The 22,110-nt window shown below is 32.0% G+C and overlaps 1 protein-coding gene across 7 annotated transcripts in view; it reads right to left on the minus strand.

Annotated features, from left to right (window-relative positions):
* Positions 1-22,110, minus strand: part of NLGN1 (neuroligin 1) — an 845,829-nt gene that overhangs the window by 444,061 nt on the left and 379,658 nt on the right. For 5 of the 7 annotated variants that reach the window (XM_059163446.1, XM_059163445.1, XM_059163444.1 and 2 more), the window contains exons 3-4: positions 12,921-12,980; positions 5,869-6,021 (exon numbers count right to left, since the gene is read on the minus strand). In XM_059163446.1, the coding sequence (XP_059019429.1) occupies positions 5,869-6,021; positions 12,921-12,980 (213 nt within the window). The remainder of the gene's footprint in view (positions 1-5,868; positions 6,022-12,920; positions 12,981-22,110) is intronic. The other 2 variants (XM_059163450.1, XM_059163448.1) reach the window with 1 other exon arrangement.

The raw sequence follows: 22,110 nt of genomic DNA on the forward strand, positions 1-22,110 counted from the left end.
AGTGAGGTAGGAAGTAATCCTGGGATGATGCCAAGGACAAGCATGTTAAGAAGGGACTAGTTAACTGTCTCCTACACTATGGAGAGATCAAGTAAGATAAGAACAGAGAAGTGGCCAGTGAAATTAACAAACTAGATGTCCTTGGGAATCTTGATAAAGGCCTTCTCAGTAGAATATAAGAAACTGAAACTTGAATGTTACTTCCTTTGAGAAACCTTTTCTGAGTGTCTAGAATAGGCTAGCACTTGTCATTTCTCTAGTACTTACCATCCAGGTAATTGTAAAGAAAGCTGACTGCATTAAATCATTATCTATGTAAAAGATATCATTTGTATAATTATTAATTTAATTTCTCTCTTCCCTAACAGCTAGTAATTTACTGGATGGCAGGGATCATGCCTATCATGTTTTTCACATTATCCTTAATAACTAGTAAAATGCCTGATACATAATATTGCTCAGTTTATATTGAATGAATGAATGAATAAATCAATGAATGGCTACACGAATGTACCAAAAAAACACTTTGGGAAAAAAAATTCTTTTAATTAACACATACATTAATTGACGTGCTTACTTTCAGTTTATTTCTAAGTTGGTGGCGTAATTAAATAATTGCTTTTATTGCAAACCACCTGATATCATTTGGGAGGAAGCAGATAAAATAGTGAAAAAATAGTCTACTTTGCCCTGTAACATTATTTGTCTTAAGTTTCTTTATTCCAAAATATAAACGATATCGCTACTCTAGTAGCTCATTTTAGCAGTCAATCTAAAATTGATTACCATCAGCCCTTATTAAAACCCAGTTGATATAAGATAATTGAGAAAATAAATCTATGGACCAAGTTAACTGTCCATTGCTTTCAATTGGTTTTTAGCTCTATCCTATTATAAGTGAAATCACCAAATATCTTCCTTGAATTGCACTTGGTTAGGTCTTTTGAAATGACATTATAGAAATTATGGGCATTTATTATTATGTCCTTGGCTTTTACAGAGGGTTAATATAAGTAATCATATACTGAGAATATCTGCATTTCCTAATGACATCAAAACCATCACATGGTTTCATATTGTTCATTGTTCCAAATAAGAACAAGCCATATGATAAATTTTGCTAAATTATACTGAGAAAAAGCTGTGCATTTTTTATTGATTTATATGTAACGATTATGAAATTCAATTCACTATGCTTTTTATCCTTCTTCTAGGAAATTGAGATATATATATTTATATTCAATATCAATGCATGTTCATGGCTTAAGTTCCTGTATCCTTTTTCTATAGTATATGTACTCCTTTATACAATTTATTTATATGTGTGCTTTTGTCACAAATTATCTCCACTTTTATGAAGTAGAAAGAATATGAATAAATAAAGGGAAACTGAAAGAAAGTGCTTCTCTCTTCCCTTCAGTTAATCCCAGAGATAAATTGCTTTTCATGATCTCATTCAAATAAAACCAGTTCCATGAAGACATTTTGATTTGTCAAAGACAGCTTGCCTCCATTGTCTACCTCCCAGGAAAACATTAGGAACATCATATAAAATTCGGTATCCTATTACATACTACTCCCAAATACACGGTCACATTTAAAGATTTTTATTTGTCTGTTTTAGGACTTAGAGCCAAACTGAAATTAAAACAATGCAAAAAAAAAAAAAAAAAAAGACACAGCAAATACCAAGAATAATGACAAAACATTGTGCTACTTCAGAAGTTAATATGCTTTTCTTTTTAAATCATAAGCATCACCTACATTTTACAATCTCCTTGCTGCTAACCTCCTCAGATTCAAATATGGGGAAAAAAAAAAAACCTTGATTTAAATGATTTAGCCCTATATGGCATTATAAAGTGAGCTAAAGTGTAATTCTTCAAATATAGGCCAATGAACTTCAACTTTTTTTTTCCCAGAGAGCCACTAGATTATTAAGTACAACACTAGATTCCTAAAATTTGCCAAATCACATGGGTTAGAATTATGAACACATAATTGTCTCTAAAATATCCATATCAAGATAAAAGTAACATTAAACTTCCATCTGATAAAAGTCTTGTTTGCCTAAATTAGTTCTTAACAGTGGTATAAAACTTTATCATTTTCTCTAAAAATAACTATTAGCTTTATTCTAAATTTAAAGAGGCAGTTGAGACACATTTTTAATGCAAAATTAGTTCATGCATTATTTTTTCATTTTTGAGATTTGAAAACATGTTTGGATAGTTTCTATTTTCAAAACTGTTAATTGCACAATATCCCATCCTAATGGTGAACAATTTATTTCTTATTTCCTTCCACTTTTCGTCCATAAGCATATATATTTATCCCATTTGCAACCATAATATTCAACATTATTTCCCTCCTTTAAGGGCATATAATCAAAACATTTCTCCCTAAATTTCCATTATGATAGTTTCATTAACTATGTGATATAATTTTAAAAATAATTCTGTTAACAATTATGTCTTAATGTATTTTTTAAAACTATGTAACAATATGCTAAATAAGAGAGGATGGCGAGTTAAAACTGGCTGAGGAAAGAGAATGTATACAACCAGAAGTGAAAGTCTAAATGTTCGCTGGATGGATGAGCTGAATGAGATACAGTTACAGAGACCGCTCCGACAAAACAGGGGAAGTGAGAGAAGTACAGGCAGTGCCCTGTACCCCCTTTGCTTTTTTCAACCTTATTAGCAGCTTTCTTTATGATCACTAATAGCATTTCCAATATTATAATAGGGGTAGTCTATGTCAACACTCTAAAGGAAATCACGAAAGGTCCCAGTTGACCAACTAACTCCCACCTGTTTCTAGATTCATCAGAGCAATACTGTAATAGGAGATAATTTTTCTTCTATATCACTTCTACTTTGCAGTGAACAAAATTTTTTTTCAACATGAAATGCTTTAAACTGGAATCTTGCCTCTAGATAGCTGTATGAATTTTATTACTAAAACATTATCACATTTTTACTTATTGCTAATACAAACAAACAAATAAAGCCTGTAATATTTCTCCTCTGGGATGGCAAATTCAAATCAACACGAATTACATTACCTGTTTCAGACATCTTGATTTTTTTTCTGTCAATCTTCAGAGAGCAATGGTCTTGCAATTAGACAAATTGTACATTGAACCCCCAAATTCATATCCTTTACACCAAAGCATCCAAATCAAAAAAACATAGCTCAGGATTTCCTCTGTTGTGGGACCAAATCTTACTTTCGACTCTTTTCCAGCACTCGCCCAAATGAAAACTAAACAGCAATACTTTTGGATCCCACACCCAAGAAACCTTGGCTTACCTTGTTACTGTTATACAAATTATTAACAACAGCAAGAACCCTATAGACTATTGTTGTCAGATGAGCTGTTGTTCTGGTTGTGGTATACCTCACATGCAAAGTGTGCTGAAACAAATGTTTCAATAATTTATTTCTCATGAATTAATTCATTTAAATATATTTCACAAGGCCCAATACACATTTGAGGAACAAAGTGACCAGATACATGCATTTCTTCCAGAACTAGTGTTCCAAAATGCACCTAAAAATGTTCACTAGCAGAGTTTTGTACTTTATCATATTGAGAGGTCTAGAAAGGACACTTGGTCTTTAATGCTGGTTATCAGGATATGATATGTTTAAGAGCAACAAAGGAGCAAACTCTAAGGTAAATCCTAAATTACAGTAGAGCAGAACAAATATTGAACTATTACTGAGAAAATCATCCATCATCAACACCAACTCTGCTTGCCATTATACAGACCAAGCAATTGACTGATTTCTTCATTTTTTAGTTATTGAGTCTATTCTCCTGCAATTCAGTCATTCAGGGCGTGGTATTTAGGGATAGAATATGAACATAAATATAGGATTCAAATTGGATTGAAGTCAGGCCCTTGTTAGTTATACATAAAAAATGGGCTTTTTATTTTTGTTTATTTATATTTATTAAAATTTATATACTTTACTAAAATAAATATAAGGTTTATATTTATTTTAAGAAGCTTTATTAATGTAACAGTTCATTTTATGGAATCTTACTTCATATGAGTACAACTTCTAACAGAATGAGGCAACATAAGAAGATCTGACTAAAAGACTTCTTTTGATAAAATAAATACATATGATTAAGTGGATGGTCAAGTCCTTGAAAATACTGCTGTACAGAATGTGGCATTTCATTTTAAATTTTCAATTGGCAAACTAGTCACCGCTTCAGGATTTTTAACTCAAAAAATTCAGAAAAATATGAAAATAATATTAAAGCCACTAAGCTATAAAGAATACTATAATAAAATTAAATATATTAAAATATTGAAAATTCTCACTTTAAAGTCTTGCATAAAAACCAAAGGACAACACTGATATTTAAAATTAAGAAGATGATTATGAACATCTCTTCATACAACTTTCCAATATACAGTTTTCATTGCTGGGAAAACATTCATGCTTGCCCACTGAAATTGTAAGAACATCTGAAGCAATGCCTGATCAGACACTATTTGGAACTAAAGTGTACTTGAAAAATGTTACAGAAATATTTTACACCTACATTTGCCATAGTATATCCATTATCCACCATATTCCAAATTCAAAATAACAAAGTAGAAACATATCAAGATTTCACTTTGCATTGCTAAAATATCTTCGTCCCCAAGACATACAAACTTGATCGACAAAAGCTATTGCTTTTTTTTTAATATCTTAATATTGACATGAAAATAGGCTTATAATTACATAGAAGTAACTAACACTGAAGAGGAAAAATAACTGCTCCTCAAAGACCAAAATATATGATATGAACAATTACTATAAAGGAAAACATAAATTCTTTTTTAAAAATCTTTCAGAGATTAAAAGTGTGAGGTGCACTTTTGTTGCAAATAACAGCATAAATTATACGCCTTTAAAAAGTATATAGTATGTGGTAAGATTCTGAAAACAATTAAGATTAAGATTAACAATTAAGATTAAAAAGATGAAATCTTTTATGATAAATGGTACTCTGTCAGCAAATATTCTTAACTAAAATACCATAATATATGTGTCTTATTAAATGATAAAGTAATTTTAGTCCCATAATTATGTCAATACTATAAAAATAAAATTATACAAGTTTACCTTTTAATAATGGGTTATTACATAAAACAATATGCCTATTTCAGAGTACTTGATATTTTACAAATAATATTTCCCTATATTTTCTTCAAAACCAAGGATATCCAATTTGACTTTGTTTTACATGAGTATACATTATTGACTTGAACTCTTTATCACCTTATAAAATCAATGTTTTCCAAAGCAAATAATTCACTGTAAATACATTTAGACAAATATTTGTAATTATTACCTGACAAATCTTTTAAAAACCCAAACCTATACCAAAATGACAGAAAATGTTTTCACAAAGCCAGTCCATACACATATTCTCGAAGAGACTTATAAACTTGTTTTTTAAACTCATGTCAAATTTCAGGCAATTTCATGGCATTGTTAAAAAAAAAAAAAAAAAAAAAAAGGAAGGAAAAATTTGTCCAGGGACTAATTCTTCTTTAGAAAGGCCCTGGAATTGTTGCCTTTCACAAATCTATCAAGTGAAACCAGGGAAAACATCACTCAACAGTGTGAATAATTTCACTATCTTTTACCTTCAAATTTTAAAATCATCCCTACCTGTCTTCCATCAAGTAATTTGTGAACGCACTTACAGAATTTATTAAAAATATCAAAAATTTTGGTTCAAAGAAGTCAACAAGCATAGACATGAGTGAAACAAAGCAAAGAAAACAAAACAAATAAAAACAAACTACCACATACTTCATGGATTAATGGTGAAAAGAAGAGATTTCTTACCAAGCACCCCAAGTCGATAGTTGACTGTGATGACGATCACATTGCCATAACTTGCCAAGACACTCCCATCATATAAATTTCCAGTACCTTCCATATATGAGCCACCATGGATATACACCATCACTGGTTTGGGACCCCCACTGTCCCGAATATCTGAAAAACAAATGGTTGGCAATTGTCCTTATCCTCAAAAAACATACATAATGAAGCAAAGAATACATTTTCCATTTTAGGGACAAAAGAGAATGATTTTAATATAGTTCTTCAAATTGCTGTTTTGTTAAAGTGTTTCTTCAGCAACTCATATTAAAGCTACTGTGAAAATAGCAATAGGTATTCACTGTTTTCTAGCCAAAAATTTTGTTTAAAATTATAAACTGAATTATAAAACTTGGACATATTGAAAATGGGTGTGAAGTTTAGTGCTTTTTGATTGATTTCTAAAGTGACTGTAGAACAAAAAGGAGGAATGACAATGGGTCTTAGAACTAGTTTGTTTTTTTCAATGTCATAGACCTCATATGGAATTTATGAGCGATAGGCTAAGGACAATGTTATCACTGCTATTGTGAATAAAACACTCTGGTTCTCAATTTCTTATTTACCATAAAGGTTTTATTGAATGCATCATAATTATATTGAATAATTTATGCTCTAATTTGTGAACATAATTACGATACCGTGTTTTAGGTTCCAAAAGTTTCATTTCACTACTTAAGTACCAACTGACAGATGAATGTTTAGGCTGTATAATCTGCACTTTTGTTGTTGTACATAGGGTACTGTCACTTCAATGGTATTTATTCATTAAGTCTGGGTTATCTGCTCACTCCACCAACCCCGCCCTCTGGAAGAAGAAAACAAACTAAATTTTTCATCTCTTTGTGTAACTCCTGTACTCTTCCTAGTCCCATTTTCGCTCTATGATTTTGTCATGTAGACATAAAATAAAATACAGCTAAGACCAGGTATAAAGTACCCAATTTTAAGGATGATGTTAAAGTGACTTTGACAGCTCTTTTAATCAACTGCATTTGCTTTTCTAAGACACATTCCCCAAATTTTGTAATTTTCAATAAGGATCTAGAAATAATGTATAAGGGAACCATAAGATAATTTTAATTGGTATTAAAAATGCCCTAATTTCTAGAGAGGTAGGTACTTCACTTTATATTGGCATGGTTTTAACTAACTAGTATTAAAATATTATATATGTATGTATATGATTATGAATACACACATACACACATCAAACATTACTGTTCTATAATAGCCTATTATGTCTTTTACCCACAACTGAAACTAAATTAGATTGAGTGTATTTTCTTTTTGTTAATGACAATATTTAAAAACACCATTTAAAAGTGTAGATTTGTTCCTTTGTTTTTGGCATTTTTTATCAAACTTAAATTTCCTACATCTTTGCAACTGAGGTTTCAACTTTCAGAATAGACTAATATAATATAAACTCATTGAAAAATCTGGTGATTACTTAGATGCTGCTTTACATTTCCTATGAAAAGGTGACTAATATAAATGCCTCAACTTTTCTACTGCTATAATAGTGATTTCCTTAAACTAAAAATCCTTTTAGGATCAGAAATGGCAGCTCAACTCATTTGTCCAGATTTGCAAGTTAGGAAAACAGCTCACTGCAGAATTCAGACTTTTTTAAAAGCCTATTTTAAATTTAACTTAATACCAGTATATAAATTTACCATAATCCCCTCCTTCCTCTCCAAGAGTGTACTTGAGAAGAGTGTCTTATTTTTAAGTGGTAAGAGGAGGATACTTTGACATCAAAACTATCCATTAGACACAATTACATTTAGAAGGAAAGCTTAAATTTATTTTCTCCTTAAATCCTTAGGAGGGAAAATGGTATTCACTCATTTGTAAAGATGTGGGGGCTTGAGGAGATGTTACGCTTACACAGAGAAAACAATCCTTTTGAAATTTTTAACTATCTTCCATTTTTAAATGTCTGTTTGCTATATATGGTTTTAGCTTATTTTCCTAGGATGGCTGGCAACGAAGAAGCAGTAATAAATTATTAAACTGAAATCATTAACTGACTGTTCACAGCAGACACTGTACTCTGCTAATTGTATGCTTGTAGGTAGCACAGAGGGAGGCTGTTTCAGAATTCTTCTTTAATTAAAATTACATAGAATTACAAAGCACCAACTGTGAACTGTAATGAAATCTTGGTAGAACCATTCTGTTCACCTGGAAAACAATACAGGCACACATTGAGACAACTTGCCACATTTTATACCTAATAACAGAATGAAGTGGACATTGTCAGGAAACACTGAAAATATGACAATACATCCCACGAGCTTTTTTGAGTGGTATCTCTTTATTTTTCTTTGGAAAAGTTAGACTTGAAAGAATTACGAATAGTTTGGGCTGATTCGAATTTCCAATTTGTGTTTTCAAATCTCTCAAAGATTTCAACGTTGTCTAAGAACTTAATATACCAAGCAGTTCTTTTCTGGAAAGTTATGTATGATTCTAGTCCTATGTTTTGAACAATATTTCTTTTTGCTTGAAGTAATCCTGAAGCTTATGCTATATCGGGTAATTATCAAAATTTTAGGGGCGCCTGGGTGATTCAGTTGGTTAAGCAACTGCCTTCGGCTGGCTTAGGTCATGATCCCAGGGTTCTGGGATCCAGCCCTGAGTCAGGCTTCTTACTCAGCAGGGAGCCTGCTTCTCCTTCTGCCTCTGCCTGCTACTCTACCTGCTTCTTCTCTCTCTCTGTCAAATAAATAAATAAAATTTTTTAAAAAGTCACATTCATGAAAATTACCAAATTTTGATACTAATTATCAAAATAAGTAAAATTCTTGCATATAACAACCTTTAAAATTGCTAATAAAGTTTGGAAAGATGTCATATTTCTATTACAGGATAATTGGAGTTCTATTTAGGATAGTGTTTTTATCACAGGGGTCTATCCTAGACTTTATTTTCTTCATAGTATATAGGTCTTTTTAATATAAATATAAATAGTAAATAGTTTAAATATAATAATAAATATAAATAGTGTAAATTATATCTATATTTACTTTTATTTTTAAAAGACATAATCTTTATAAATAATATATCAGATAGCCTACTATTGAATACCATCTGCTAATGTCATCATTTTAATAAAATTTTAAGGAACCATTATGTCTTTGGTGCAAATGTATTTGATGTACTTTAGTAATTTATGATGAACTTATTAGACCCAAGTCATCCCTCTAAATCTTGTCTCATATTTTTCTCTATAAATAAGGTGGATTTCACCTAATATTTCTGATTTTGCCTAAGCAGCTGCTATTGATTTTACTAAAATCAAAACCACTCTCAGAGACTAAAACACTAGTTCAGGTACAGTAAAAATACAAAAGTTCATAAAACATGTTTATATTTTCTGTTATGTGCATTTTTTAAGGCCTTGCCAAGCATCTAAGTCTCTGAAAAGAGTGGATGGTAAAGGGAGAAGTACTACACTGATGGTTATTTAGGGTAGGAAAGTATGTAGTTTTTCAAGTTAAAAAAGTAATAGACTTGGAATCTGAGTAGATAGCTCTATTTTAAATTTTAGTAACTATTTTATCTTCCTGATAAACCAAAATTTTAAGGCAATGTAGCAAATGTCAACAGATCTAGAGCAATTAATGGGGATTTATTTGTGTCTGACAACCAGGGTTTGGGAATCACAACCCCCTTTAATGGTCTTAATGAATAATTATTAGTCACATAACTCCTTAAATATGCTTACTGGTTTCCTTTTCTTAAGAAAAAAAACTCATTATGTTCTGAATTGCCAATAATTGAGAGTTTTTGGCATTAAATAGTTTTTAAATCGTGGGGTATTGCCTCAACTAAATTTTTCTCTGGCATATTTCAAGACGTTTTTGTGTCCGCCTTTACTAATTCTACCAACCTCAAGTACCAACCTCATTCCAAACCAGCAAAGGAATATAGAAGTGTTGGCTAAACATAATTTTTAGTTAAAAAATATATAAAAATCTTTAAGAGCAGTTTTAAAAGGCTATATTTAAAATATAAAATTGCATCTGAATATTGAAATATTAATATTAAAGTATCCTAGCACAATTAAAAGAATTTTAAATATCTCCTATATTCCCAAAATAAATTGGTAGGATCTACAGTGTTGCTTTGACCCATTTTTATCACTTCAGATTAGTCTTTTTGAAACTATGGAAATAGCCTATGAAATATGTAGTTTTTTGGTTATTATAAAACACAAATGAAAAGTGATAAAAACTGCAACTGGCCTAAAGATGGCAAAAGAATAACTAACGGTAAAGACACGGAGGAGAATTAGAAGTAATGAATAGTGCTCCACTAAGAAGCCTTGGGTTAGTTTAAGTGAATGAGGAGCACCTCCAGTCAATATCCCTGGTAGCCTCTGAGTTCAATGGCTGAGAAATCAAGTAAAGATTTCAATTATCAGTGAATAATGGAGAATAAGTAACTTGACTTCTGACTAAAGTAAAAAGTAATTTGTCAAGTAGTTTATATTTGTGGTTTTATGTCTAGTGATGGTGATTCATAATTTGGAACAAATCAAAAACAAAAATTGGCCTTGGTTTTTATTCCCACTCATGTCTACAAAATAATTGTAAAAGGAACTGCATAGAAGATGGTCAGACTTTTCTACAAAGTTGTTTTTTTTTGTTTGTTTGTTTTTTTTATCCTGAAGAATATTTGAATTTATCTTTCTTGTCTTCGCTGTCTTAACAAGCATCCAAAACAACAGCACAGACGAGTGGACTCAACTTGAACTGACTGCTCTTACATTCTATACTTCGGAGCATTTAAAAATATATATTGATTTGGTAAGTCTTGTGACTGACTGGCTTAGTACTTAACCTGAATACTACCTGCCAATTTAAACAGGGGTTTTAGTACATTTTTAATGGCTATTTAAAAATGTTAAATGTGCTTCGAGAGGTCTGTAAAACAGATTCACATTTATGGGGTTTAGCTCGTTATGGTGGTTCAGAAGTATCTTTTGTAAACTTGTAAATGTCTTACTTGCTGCTATTTATCAAAAGAGAAGAAGTGCATTAAATCAACGAAGTATTTTTTAAATAGGAAAATTATGTATACTAACTTTGTGAGTTCTTTCGGAAAATTTAGAGTTTACAAAGCGACACACTAAGAAGTTCTTTATACTTAAGTATTATTTAAATAACAAATGTCTAGGAGTTAAGGATTTTCAAAGGGCTCAGCAAATCCCAAAGCCCCTAAGTGGAAGCAGACTTCTTAAAGCTGTGAGAAAACAGTCAACAAATGTCTCGAATGTTTGAAAACTTCTGATTTCCAACAATATTTTTAAAAAACACAATTTGCATTTTGATATTATAAGTTTATTTTTATCTATTTAGCATTCAAAATGATAACTCATGGACAGCTATAATGATTTATTTCAAATATTAATGACTGCTTTGTGTTTAATCTTTAATTCACTATTGGGATTCATGGTAAACGCATTTTTTTTAAAGATTTTATTTACTTATTTGACAGAGAGATCACAAGTAGGCAGAGAGGCAGGCAGAGAGAGGGGGGGGGGAATAGACTCCCCACTGAGCAAAGAGCTGGGTTCCCCTGGATCCCAGGACTCTGAGATCAGGACTTGAGCTGAAGGCAGAGGCTTAAGCCATTGAGCCACCCAGGCACCCTGGTAAATGTGCTTTTAATCAGAGATCATAAATTTCATTTAATCAAAATAATTCTTAAATGTTATAAAAATACTAAAACACAATATAATATTTAAGCTTTCAATACTTCACCTCTATAATTCGATTTTCTGTGAAGTAGTTTATTAAATAAATATCTAAATGAAGATAATTCAAGTTGTTTAGTAAGGACATATTCATTCACAGTTGTAAGTCATGTAACTAGCATTTCTGCTGAACTGCTTGTAGGTTATTTTATTTTGGAAAGCCATTCATACTGTATTATTGATATCATTATGAGATTTAATTTCTAGGGCTCCGGGAGTTACTTTTAAACCTGGGATAACATGAGTCACTTCTCAAAGAATCATAACTAGGTTAGCAAAAAAAAAAAAAAAAGTCCTAAGTGGACTGAAGGTGAACTGAAAATATCAATGGGCCCCTCTGGATACTCCACCTAACACCAGGTAAAGGTACACAATGGAATGAGAAGTGTCAAATCAATCTAGCAAGTACTTCCATGTACAGAGTATATCAGAATTGTATGTCATAAGAAAGTTAGAAAGAGAAAACAATTTTGATATTAGGAAAGTAGTATATGTTTTATTGCTTATAGTTGGCAATACCCAGAAAATCAGAACACGTCCGTAACCCAGGCTAAAAATTATGTGCTTTTGAAATGAAAGGCTATCCATCAAATCTGCCTGGAGTACTGAAGTGATTGCACAGTGTTTACTACAGTTATCTGAATAGGTGGAATGCCTGTCTTATCTATACAATTGAATTTATTTATATAATATTTAAGCAAATCAATAGAAAACAGCATTTTTGTCATATAAATTATATTGCTCAAGAAACACTTTATATCAGCCTTTGGTTGTCCTTCATTTTATTGGGTATGGGGTTCTTTTTAAACAAATGTCAAATGTAAAAATGAAACACATTTTGATACTGGGTAAAATATTTACATAGATTAGAAAACATGCAAAATGGGTACAGAAAGACTACAGGGGGAGAGATTGTTAGTTCAAAGAATGTGGACAAATTTCAGTCAAAACATGGGATGGAACATATCAAAAGTCAGTTCAAGAAAACAAAAAAAAAAAAAAATGCCCCTCTTTCTAAAACATTTTAATGGTTGGCATCAAAATGTAAAACTTAACATTCTTTTTTTTAAAAAAATTAAAAATGTATATTTATGTGTAACAACAAGCAAGAAGACAAAACACATCAAAAACAGGAATTAAAAACAACTCTTCAAAAAAAGACAAGAAGTAAAAAAATAGAAAGGAGTGGAAAAAGTGATTGAGGCCCTTGTCATGCAAATAGATTTGGTGGAAAAAAAAATACCTTCATCTTCAGCACCGTCATTATCACCTAAATCATCTGTCTGTTTCTTTGTAAGGGGACCTAGGATTGAGAACGGAGAAATGGAGGGAAAAAAAAAAGACAATTCAAGAATAAACAAGACTGAGGGGAAAAAAATAAATTTAAATACTAAAATTCTCAAGGATATTTCCAAAAAGAGTGGGGAAGTGGTTAAGTCAAAGTTGATTATCTATTTTGTTTAAGAAAAAAGAATCCCTCTCCCCAAAATATCTTATAGAAGATTTGGTTTGTGAATGCACCCAGCATAAAAAATACATTATGGTTTGAAACTCAAGTCATAAGCAAAGGAAATGATTTTTTTTTTTAAATATCCACTGCATAAAAAAAGTAAACAGTTTTAGCTGAAAGAACTTAATTTATTCAGTGTCTTTTCTAATTTGAATTGGTGACAACAATAAAGAAAGTAGGCCAAACTCATCTTTAATTTGGGACGATATAATAACATTAGGGAAAACAGAGATATGAACATTTTTAGGGTGTTTTCTTTTCTTTTTTTTCCTCCTAATTTTTTGTAAGAGCATTAACACTTGGATTTTACACCTTTTTATATCATACATTTTTCAAAACTGTGACTTTTTAAAATTACTTGTCATTAAATATTTCCCCATGTGTTTTAATTAAACATTAGCTGTGGATTTAAGACATTTGCAACCTGCAAAAAAGTATGAACAGATAATCTCATCACTCTGTAGAGCAACGGTAGCATCAATAGAACTCAGTGTTTGGTTATTAAGTTAGTTACAGAGTCAAGGCTTACATTTCGTAAACAATTTAGTAATATAACAGAATTATGTCTTCTTGCAATTTCATGTCCAGTATAGTTATTTATAAAGGAATCATTTTTAGGATAATAATTATATTAAAACACTGTGAATGTTTAATAAATGTTTTATTATACTTAACAATATTAATTTGCTAGAATAAAGAAGCACACCAAAGGGGAAATCAAAGGCCACTTGAAAGTAATTTTAAGTGTCACATCATTGACATATTCAGCACACAAAAAAAAGCAAGTGAAGCCCCACATTTCTTTTCATTTCCACAACCATTTAATTTGTATGACATTTCATAATCCTCATGCAAAAGCAATCATTACAAACACAGGACACTCAAGTTAAAAGACAGCCAAACACAGCAGTAAGCAAGAGAATTTTGTCATGCATAAAATAACAGTCATAGAAAAAGGAAGGGGAAAAAAAGACTGAAAGTCATGTATTGATTTCAATAATATAAATAGAAAAGAAGCAGGCATTAACTGTAAGCATACTTCATAAGGAAGGATTGTTAAACATTTCGAGAAAGTCTTCTGAGTCTTTTCAGAGATTACTGTGCATTATGTTTGTAATTCAGGCTATACCTATTATCAGAACCCTCAAAAAATGGAAAACACCATGGAAGGGGAAAAAAAGAGATATAATCCAGTTATGTTTGATCAGTGCAGAGAAACAGCCTTGAAAAATAGTACTAACTGGTAAAGATCAAAAGATTAGAATTGGAGAAATTAATGATGTTACTCTGAAGTAACCCATTGACTACTCCTTGTAAGGTCGTGGTTTCAAGGTCATTCCAAATATAGACAGAGAAGCTGTACACAATAAATTGAGTGATATGCTTTTATAGTCACTCTTGTAAGCAATCATTCCATTAAGAGAAAACCTAGATGAAAACAAGTCTATGTTAATTGACGCTCTGTTGCAAGTTCACAGAAATCTACATTTCTTTAACATGATCCTGCTTAGTGCAAAAAAATACCCTCAATGTTTTTGGATGTCCATGCAACAATGTAGCTATATTTCTGAAAAATAGAGATAGTTTGGATTTAAATTTAAAAATTGCTGTATCAAAAACTATATTTGAAATATTTCCAGTTTGAAAACCATGGAAAATATTAGGCTTGGAAAATTATTTTCAAGCTTTTTATTTTTCTTTTAACTACCTTAAACAGTAAATGAACAGACCTCAACAAATATGATTTCTTGCATTTCTATTTTCAAGGATGCTGTATAAAAATTATAGCTTGATTTACTAATAGACAACACAGATTAAGTGCAGTGGTCATTATTTATTGCTACCCAAACCACTATCTACTTTCCAATTTTAGGTAAATTACTTAATTTGCTTAATTCTTGGCTCTATTAAGAAACCATTAGTGTGAGTTCAAAATTTTTGTTTTTGCTGAATCATCAGTTCACTAACATTTGGAGACACATATAAAACCCATCACAATTAAATTGACTCTCATTACTTTGTTCAGGCCTCTTTTGAACAATTCAGATGTAGTGTCTTTCTTTCCTGTGCTAGGATACCCGAGGCAATTCATGGCACTTCTTCAGGAAATCATTCTACAGCACCTAGCTGTAGTTTTACATACTCTGCACACACACAGAATTGCTGGTTCTTGGGTGGTGCTGTCGGTTAAGTGACTGAAACCAGCTCTGGGTTTGGGCTCAACGCTGCCCCAAACTCTGTGCTCAGGCTGGAGTCTGCTTAAGACTCTCTCTCCCTCTCCATGCCCCTCCCACCCCCCCAAATAAATCAATAACTCTTAGAAGAAGGAGGAGGAGGAGGAGAAGAAGAAGAATTATTGCTGGTTCTTGGGTTTGCACAAGATATGATAGCAAGAGAATTTTTATGAAAACATGATCTGTCACTAGTTTGCACATGGGACATAGTTCTCAGTTGCTATATGACTCTGGGTCTGCATAAATAAGGAAGCCATGGAAATGATACTGCATATACCATGAGATGACTTTTCCATGGATAGAAGAGTTGAACCACCTTTTTTTTGCTGCAGTCTTATCAGGAAACTGCATGCCTCTTAACTGAGGTGGGATAATGATCACATACATGCACGAGATGAAACATCTTTTACTATAGTAAATCTGAAAAGTTACAAACAGATATAGATATTCAGCATCATAAATAGATGGGGACATCATTATCTTAGAAAAAGGTTAAGTCAAATTCTTCCAACTAAAGAAGCACACTTACTGAATACTAAACAAAATCTGTTATTGTATGATATTAAATTGTTCCCACAGTATGGGTTCCAGCAATATTTTCATAATTTCAGCATAACTGGGTTTTCTTAACATCAAGAATTGTTTACACGTCTGATTTTTTGAGGGCTGATAACAGTTTTTGGCCAAATGGTTATAAAAATAAAACAAAACCCCAGATTTCCTTTATCTCATATGCTTAAACACACAAGAAACAAATATCTGAGAAGGTCCGGCATTGCAAATTGAAAAACCCAACATTGGTTTCTCTAAGGAAGCCTCAGACAGAGTAAACATATGCTTGTGGATTACAGAAACAGATCCCTACATGATCTCAAGATTCCTTATTTCCAGGCTGGAAGGAAAATAGCCTGCTGCTTTGAGCTTCCTTCTTTATAAGATATCTAGGATACCTGGCTCATTTTTAGTTTATTCTACACTGACATAATTTGATATAATAACAAATGTTAAAGTTTTTTTAATTGAAATAAAATATAGTAAGACGTGATTGTCTTTAATTACAAAAAATTATACAACCACATTTTAGAGACCATGTATTTCTTGTAAAGTGATCAACACTATTTCCCCAAAGGGTAAAATATTTATCCTTCAACAAACATGTACAGCAATCATTAACAACGTTCCAACCATAGCTTATGCTTCTTTTAAACTATAAACAGTGCATTTTCAGTACTAAGCAGTTTAAATGGTACCTTAAAGCACCAAAATATAAAGCGAATGAGTCCCCTAAACCTGGAGAAGTGATTTATTTTACCTTGAAACTATAGGATCTATCCTCCTTGAGGAATGCACACATAACTCTCATTAGAGTTAATAGGAAAGTGGACCTCCTGTCATTTTGAAAGGGAGTGAGAGTAATTACTATATTTTATATCTCCTATAGGCAATAAATAGATTCAGTGGTGAACCAACAGGACTAGGAAGGTAAAGGGAATTCCTAACCATGAAGGTAAAGGGAGCTCCTAACCATGAACTTTGAACTCATTTAAATCCCAAGAGTTTCTATGCCATTAATATAAGCATAATTCAAAGTGCTGGCCTTTACAAAGGACTTATGATGCAGTCTTACAATTTAGGATCTGACCACAGTGCCTTTTATTTTTAAAAAAAGGAATAAAAATATCAGCATTTCTCTGTAGTTAACTGGAGAATAATTATGAGGCCCTGAAATAATTACTATCCACCCATATTAATGCTGCTTTTTATCCTTCTCTTTGATGAAGATCTAATATACTTTAGGTCTCAAATACATTAGAACTGATTATAAATTCCTTCATTACATGTTCAATTCAGTGGAAATTATCTGTACTTTCTGTGACACATATCTGCAAAAGGCAAGCAGGTTGAGGGTATTATTAGCTTCTGACTTAGAAAGTTGGCCTGAGAAATGCGGCCTCCTTAAGAGAGCAAGTCTTTGAAAACTTCAGGATTATTTAGAGCTTTAGGCCATTGTGAGTTCCATTGTGATACATGGACAGCCCTAGCTAACAACCTTGCTCTATTCTTTCCCCACCAGACTTTGAGGTAAATTGACTTCATGGGATTCCTAAGGCTACTTCCACAGAAGGGGAAAATACAAGTATGTTGCTACTTGTTCTGGGGCAATTGGATTTAAAAAGATTTAAATATTTTCAGGAATGTTCTTAGTCTGTATAAAACTAGAATCAAGGATGTAAAAATCTGATTATGTCTGCTCTGTATAGAAGACAATGCTGGAATTCAGTATATTATAAATAAAAGTAGCAGATGTTACTGTATTTAATTTTTTCCAAATTGATAAACATTAAAATACAATGACTTAAAGAAATCAGATACCATGACAGTTGGTGTCATTGCAAAGGTAGTAAATTTTACCTATTGAAATTTTGTGAGTTTTATAGAACTACAATACACAACTCTTGAGGATACAGAAATGAGTGAAAGCAACTGATTTGAGATAATACTCATTAATTTGATATGACTATACTTATTAACTAAGGGTTATCAAACTTATTAAACCACTGATTTTGTTAATATATAAAGAAATCGTAGCTGAGAATAATTTTCTTAGTAATTTTTCAATTAAAAGACAGCATACTTGTGCAATGTCATAACTATGCATGATGAGAAAATAAGTAGATTAAAAAGTAAGTAAAATATGCAAACTGTGATGAGATACTGGAAGCAAACTTTGGGAGAATTCACGGTTTTTAAAGAATCCATATCTGTGCAAATCTTGGTGGCACTACTATGCCATGCATGATGTTTCAGTATCTCTTAGGAGAGCTGCCTATTTAGGCTAGTGGTTCAAATGTACATATATTATAGAAAGGACCAGATTCCAAGGGTATAAAAGAAGCAGACAAGCTCTGTCTTTATTTTTGTGTTAGAAGAAAACACCTGCATGAAAAAAAAAAAAAAAAAAACACTCCCTCAGTTCTTCAGAAGCAGAGCATAGCTTAAAACATGACTTTTAAAAAAATAAAAATTAAAAAAAAAACCTTGATTTTGGGGGAAAAGAAAATTTGATGTTAAGGTCAGGAAAAAAGGAAAGAGAAATCTTGGCTCCAGTATACTGAGAAGAGCTCATTCATATTTATAAGGTAAACAAGTTGCTTTTCATAAAATTACTTTTATTACAACACTTTGAAGTGAAAAGCAATCCTGTCTAGAACAAAAGTGATAGGATCTGGGGAATTTTTTTTTTTAAGTAGATTAAAAAGTAAGTAAAATAGGCTAAGTTTAATTTGAGCATCACCACATTTGCACAAGCTTGTTATTTTCTTAACACTACATTTGTTTGATTTTTTAATAAATGCACATGCAGCATTTTTTATCATAAAGAATGTCAGGATAATGCTCCCTTCTCATCTGGAACAATGTCCTATATGCTTAATCAATCCTGTAGTACTCTGTGAAGACATACTCTGAACTGACCGGCTTTCCAAACATTATCCAGAGATGTACTTGGGTGAGGACACAAGTGCCACAAGATCCCAGAGCTCTCTCAGCAACACATGAGTCTGCGATGGGCTCAGTAGCCCAGACTCCTTGGTATGTTTGCCAGTATTTAGTCATCCAGCTTTTCCAAATACATGCTATGCTAGGTCACCAGCATACATGGTGAGCAGCACAGGCAGGACTTCAGCCCTCATGAAAGTTAATTTTGTCAAAGAAAGGGACTTAAAGCAAATAATCACATGCATAAGCATATACTTACAGATTGTGTTAAGAAAAAAAAAAGTCATGGGGTTATGAGAGGTTATACAAGGCAACCTAGCTAAACCCAAGGACTGAAAGACAGCTCAGTACTAAGCAAGCAATGAGGCTGGGGTTCGGAAGGTAGGGTGGAAAGAAGATTCTGGGCAGAAAGGCCCTAAAGTTAGAGGAAGCCTGGAGGTTGCTGAGGTTGGCAAAGGAGAACAGAGAGTAGTGAGATGAGGATGAGTACGCAGCTTCTCTAGCCTAGGGATTTTTGTCTTAACTCATCAATAGGACGTCATTTAAAGGGTTTAAGCACACACTGACAAATTGGGCCCTATCTGAATCTTAAAGAGAAAACCACAAAGAGGTGAGGTCACTCCAAATCTCATACAGAGATTTGTGTGAGATTTGGAGTGACACACACAGACCTCACACAGAGGTATGCATTATGTTCTTATCATATGAAAATAGTTCATGAGAATAAATGAGATGATGGAAAAGGAGTCTGTAACGCTCCTCTATTTTCGGTTTGTAAATAAAATGAATATCATCAAAAAGAAAAATCTAAGACTCCAGCACATCTAAAAATTTTATGAATATTTTAAAGTTTTCTATTAAACATGTATTTAAATTTAAATTTATTTTGCCTAAGATTTAACATGATGAGAATTAACATATCCTGACCACTCTTACATTCATACAAAGATAAATATTATGTACGTGACATCTACTTGGATATCTCACCCCTTCTCAGCATATTAGGGATGCCCATCAGGTCCACCTCAAAGCCAATTTTACCCTCCAAAAAGGTTTTGCTTTCAGAGTTTTAACATCCCACTGCTTCTCCAATTTTATTCCTGTCATGCTTTCCCAGAACTCTCTATTATTGGCCTTGTCTGTGGCCATCACTGTCACATGACTGAATTACTGCAGTAAACTCATAGTTGCTCTCACTGTCATCTAGACTCTAGACCATCTCCCAAGCCATTCTGTATGCCATAGGTTTTTGAAGTTATAGATAATAATAGTGGCAAACCCAAAAAGAAAAAGATTTAATCACCATCAGCTAAAATGTACACACATTCAACTCCTTCTAAGACTAAAATTGCAAGCATTCCAAGGGAACAGGAACTCAAGAGCATATACAAAAAACTTGTACTGTGAATTTTAAAATAGCTATAACGAGACAGATGAAAACTAAATATAGTTTAACACTCATTTTGATGTTTTAGAAATTCATGAGCAAAAAAAAAAGATTTTTTATTCAAAATGGAAACAAGTCATTTCAAATATTTTTTTAAAAAATGCAGTTCAGATTAGTGTTCACTAAACATCACTTTCATTGTTTCACTACTTAAATAAAAATTTTTACTGTCTGCTTCTTTCTTATTATTTTAGACTAAATACCCCAGATTGAACCATAAGACCCTCCTTATTCTTTCCAGATTTTATCTCTTCATTCCATTGCTTTCCAAAATACATCTCTTCTGGATTCTGCCAAACATTTAAAGAAAAACTAATACCAATTTCCCTTAAAGTTTTCCCCCAAATTGAAGAGCATGGAATGCTTCCAAACTCATTTTATGAGGTAATATTACCTGATAACAAAGCCTAATAAGCACACTACAAGAAAAGAAAATCACAGGCCAATATCCGCAATGAGCATAGATGCAAAAATATTCAACAAAATATTAGCAAACGGGATTCATCAATACATTAAGAAGATCATATATCATGATGAAGTGGAATATAAAGATGGTTCCACATTAACAAATTAATGTGACATATTGCATTAACAAAATGAAGGATGAAAATCATCTGATCATGATAGATGCTGAAAAAGCATTTGACAAAACACTGTATCTTTTCATGATAAAAACTCTCAATAATGAAGGCCATAAATAATAAGTCCATACTTAACATCATATACAATCATGAAATGCTGAAAGCTTTTCCTCCAAGATCAGGAACAAAACAAGGGTGCCCATTCTCACTACTTTTATTCAACATAGCACTAGAAGTCCCATTCAAAGCAATTAGGCAAGAAAAAAGAAATAAAATGTGTCCAAATTGGAAATGAAGAAGTAAAATTGTCTCTATTTGCAGGTGATATGATATTATATATAGGAAGTCCTAAGGACTCCACCTAAATACAGTCAGAACTAATAAATAATTTCAGAAAAGTTGCAAGAGAAAAATATCAATATACAAAAATCAGTTGTGTTTTTATAAAAATGAAATATCAGAAAGAAAAATTAAGATAACAATCCCATTTATAATAATATCAAAAAGGTTAAGATACTTAGTAATAAATTTAACTAAGAAGCAGAAGATCTGTGCAGCAATAAGATACTAATAAAAGAAACTAAAGAGAATGTAAATAGATGGAAACAGATATGAACATTTTGATGTCCATAAACTGAAAGAATTAATATTGTTAAAATGTCTGTATTACTCAAAGTGATCTACAGATGCAACACAATCCCTCTCAATATTCCAATGGTGCTTTCCACAGAAATAGAAACCACAATCCTAAAATTTGTATGAAACTACAAAAGACCCCAAATAGCCCAAGCAATCCTGAGAAAAGACAATGCTGGAAGCATCACACCTTCTGATTTTAGACTGTGTTACAAAGCTGTAGTAATCAAATCAGTATAGTATTGGTGTAAAAAGAAGACACATAGATCAACAGAACAGAATAGACCCCAGAAATAAACCTAAGTATATATGGTCAATTATATTCAACAAAGGATCCAAGAATATATAGTAGGGAAATTATAGTCTCTTCAATAAATGGTGCTAAAAAACTGGACAACCACAAACAAAAGAATGACACCAGACCCCTATTTTATATGATACACAAAAATAATCTCAAAATATATTCAAGACTTAAATGTAGACATGAAGTCATAAAACTTCTAGAAGAACACATAGTAAGTGAACTC

This window comes from Mustela lutreola, chromosome 2, assembly GCF_030435805.1.
Source record: "Mustela lutreola isolate mMusLut2 chromosome 2, mMusLut2.pri, whole genome shotgun sequence".
In the NCBI taxonomy this organism is placed as follows: Eukaryota; Metazoa; Chordata; class Mammalia; order Carnivora; family Mustelidae; genus Mustela; species Mustela lutreola.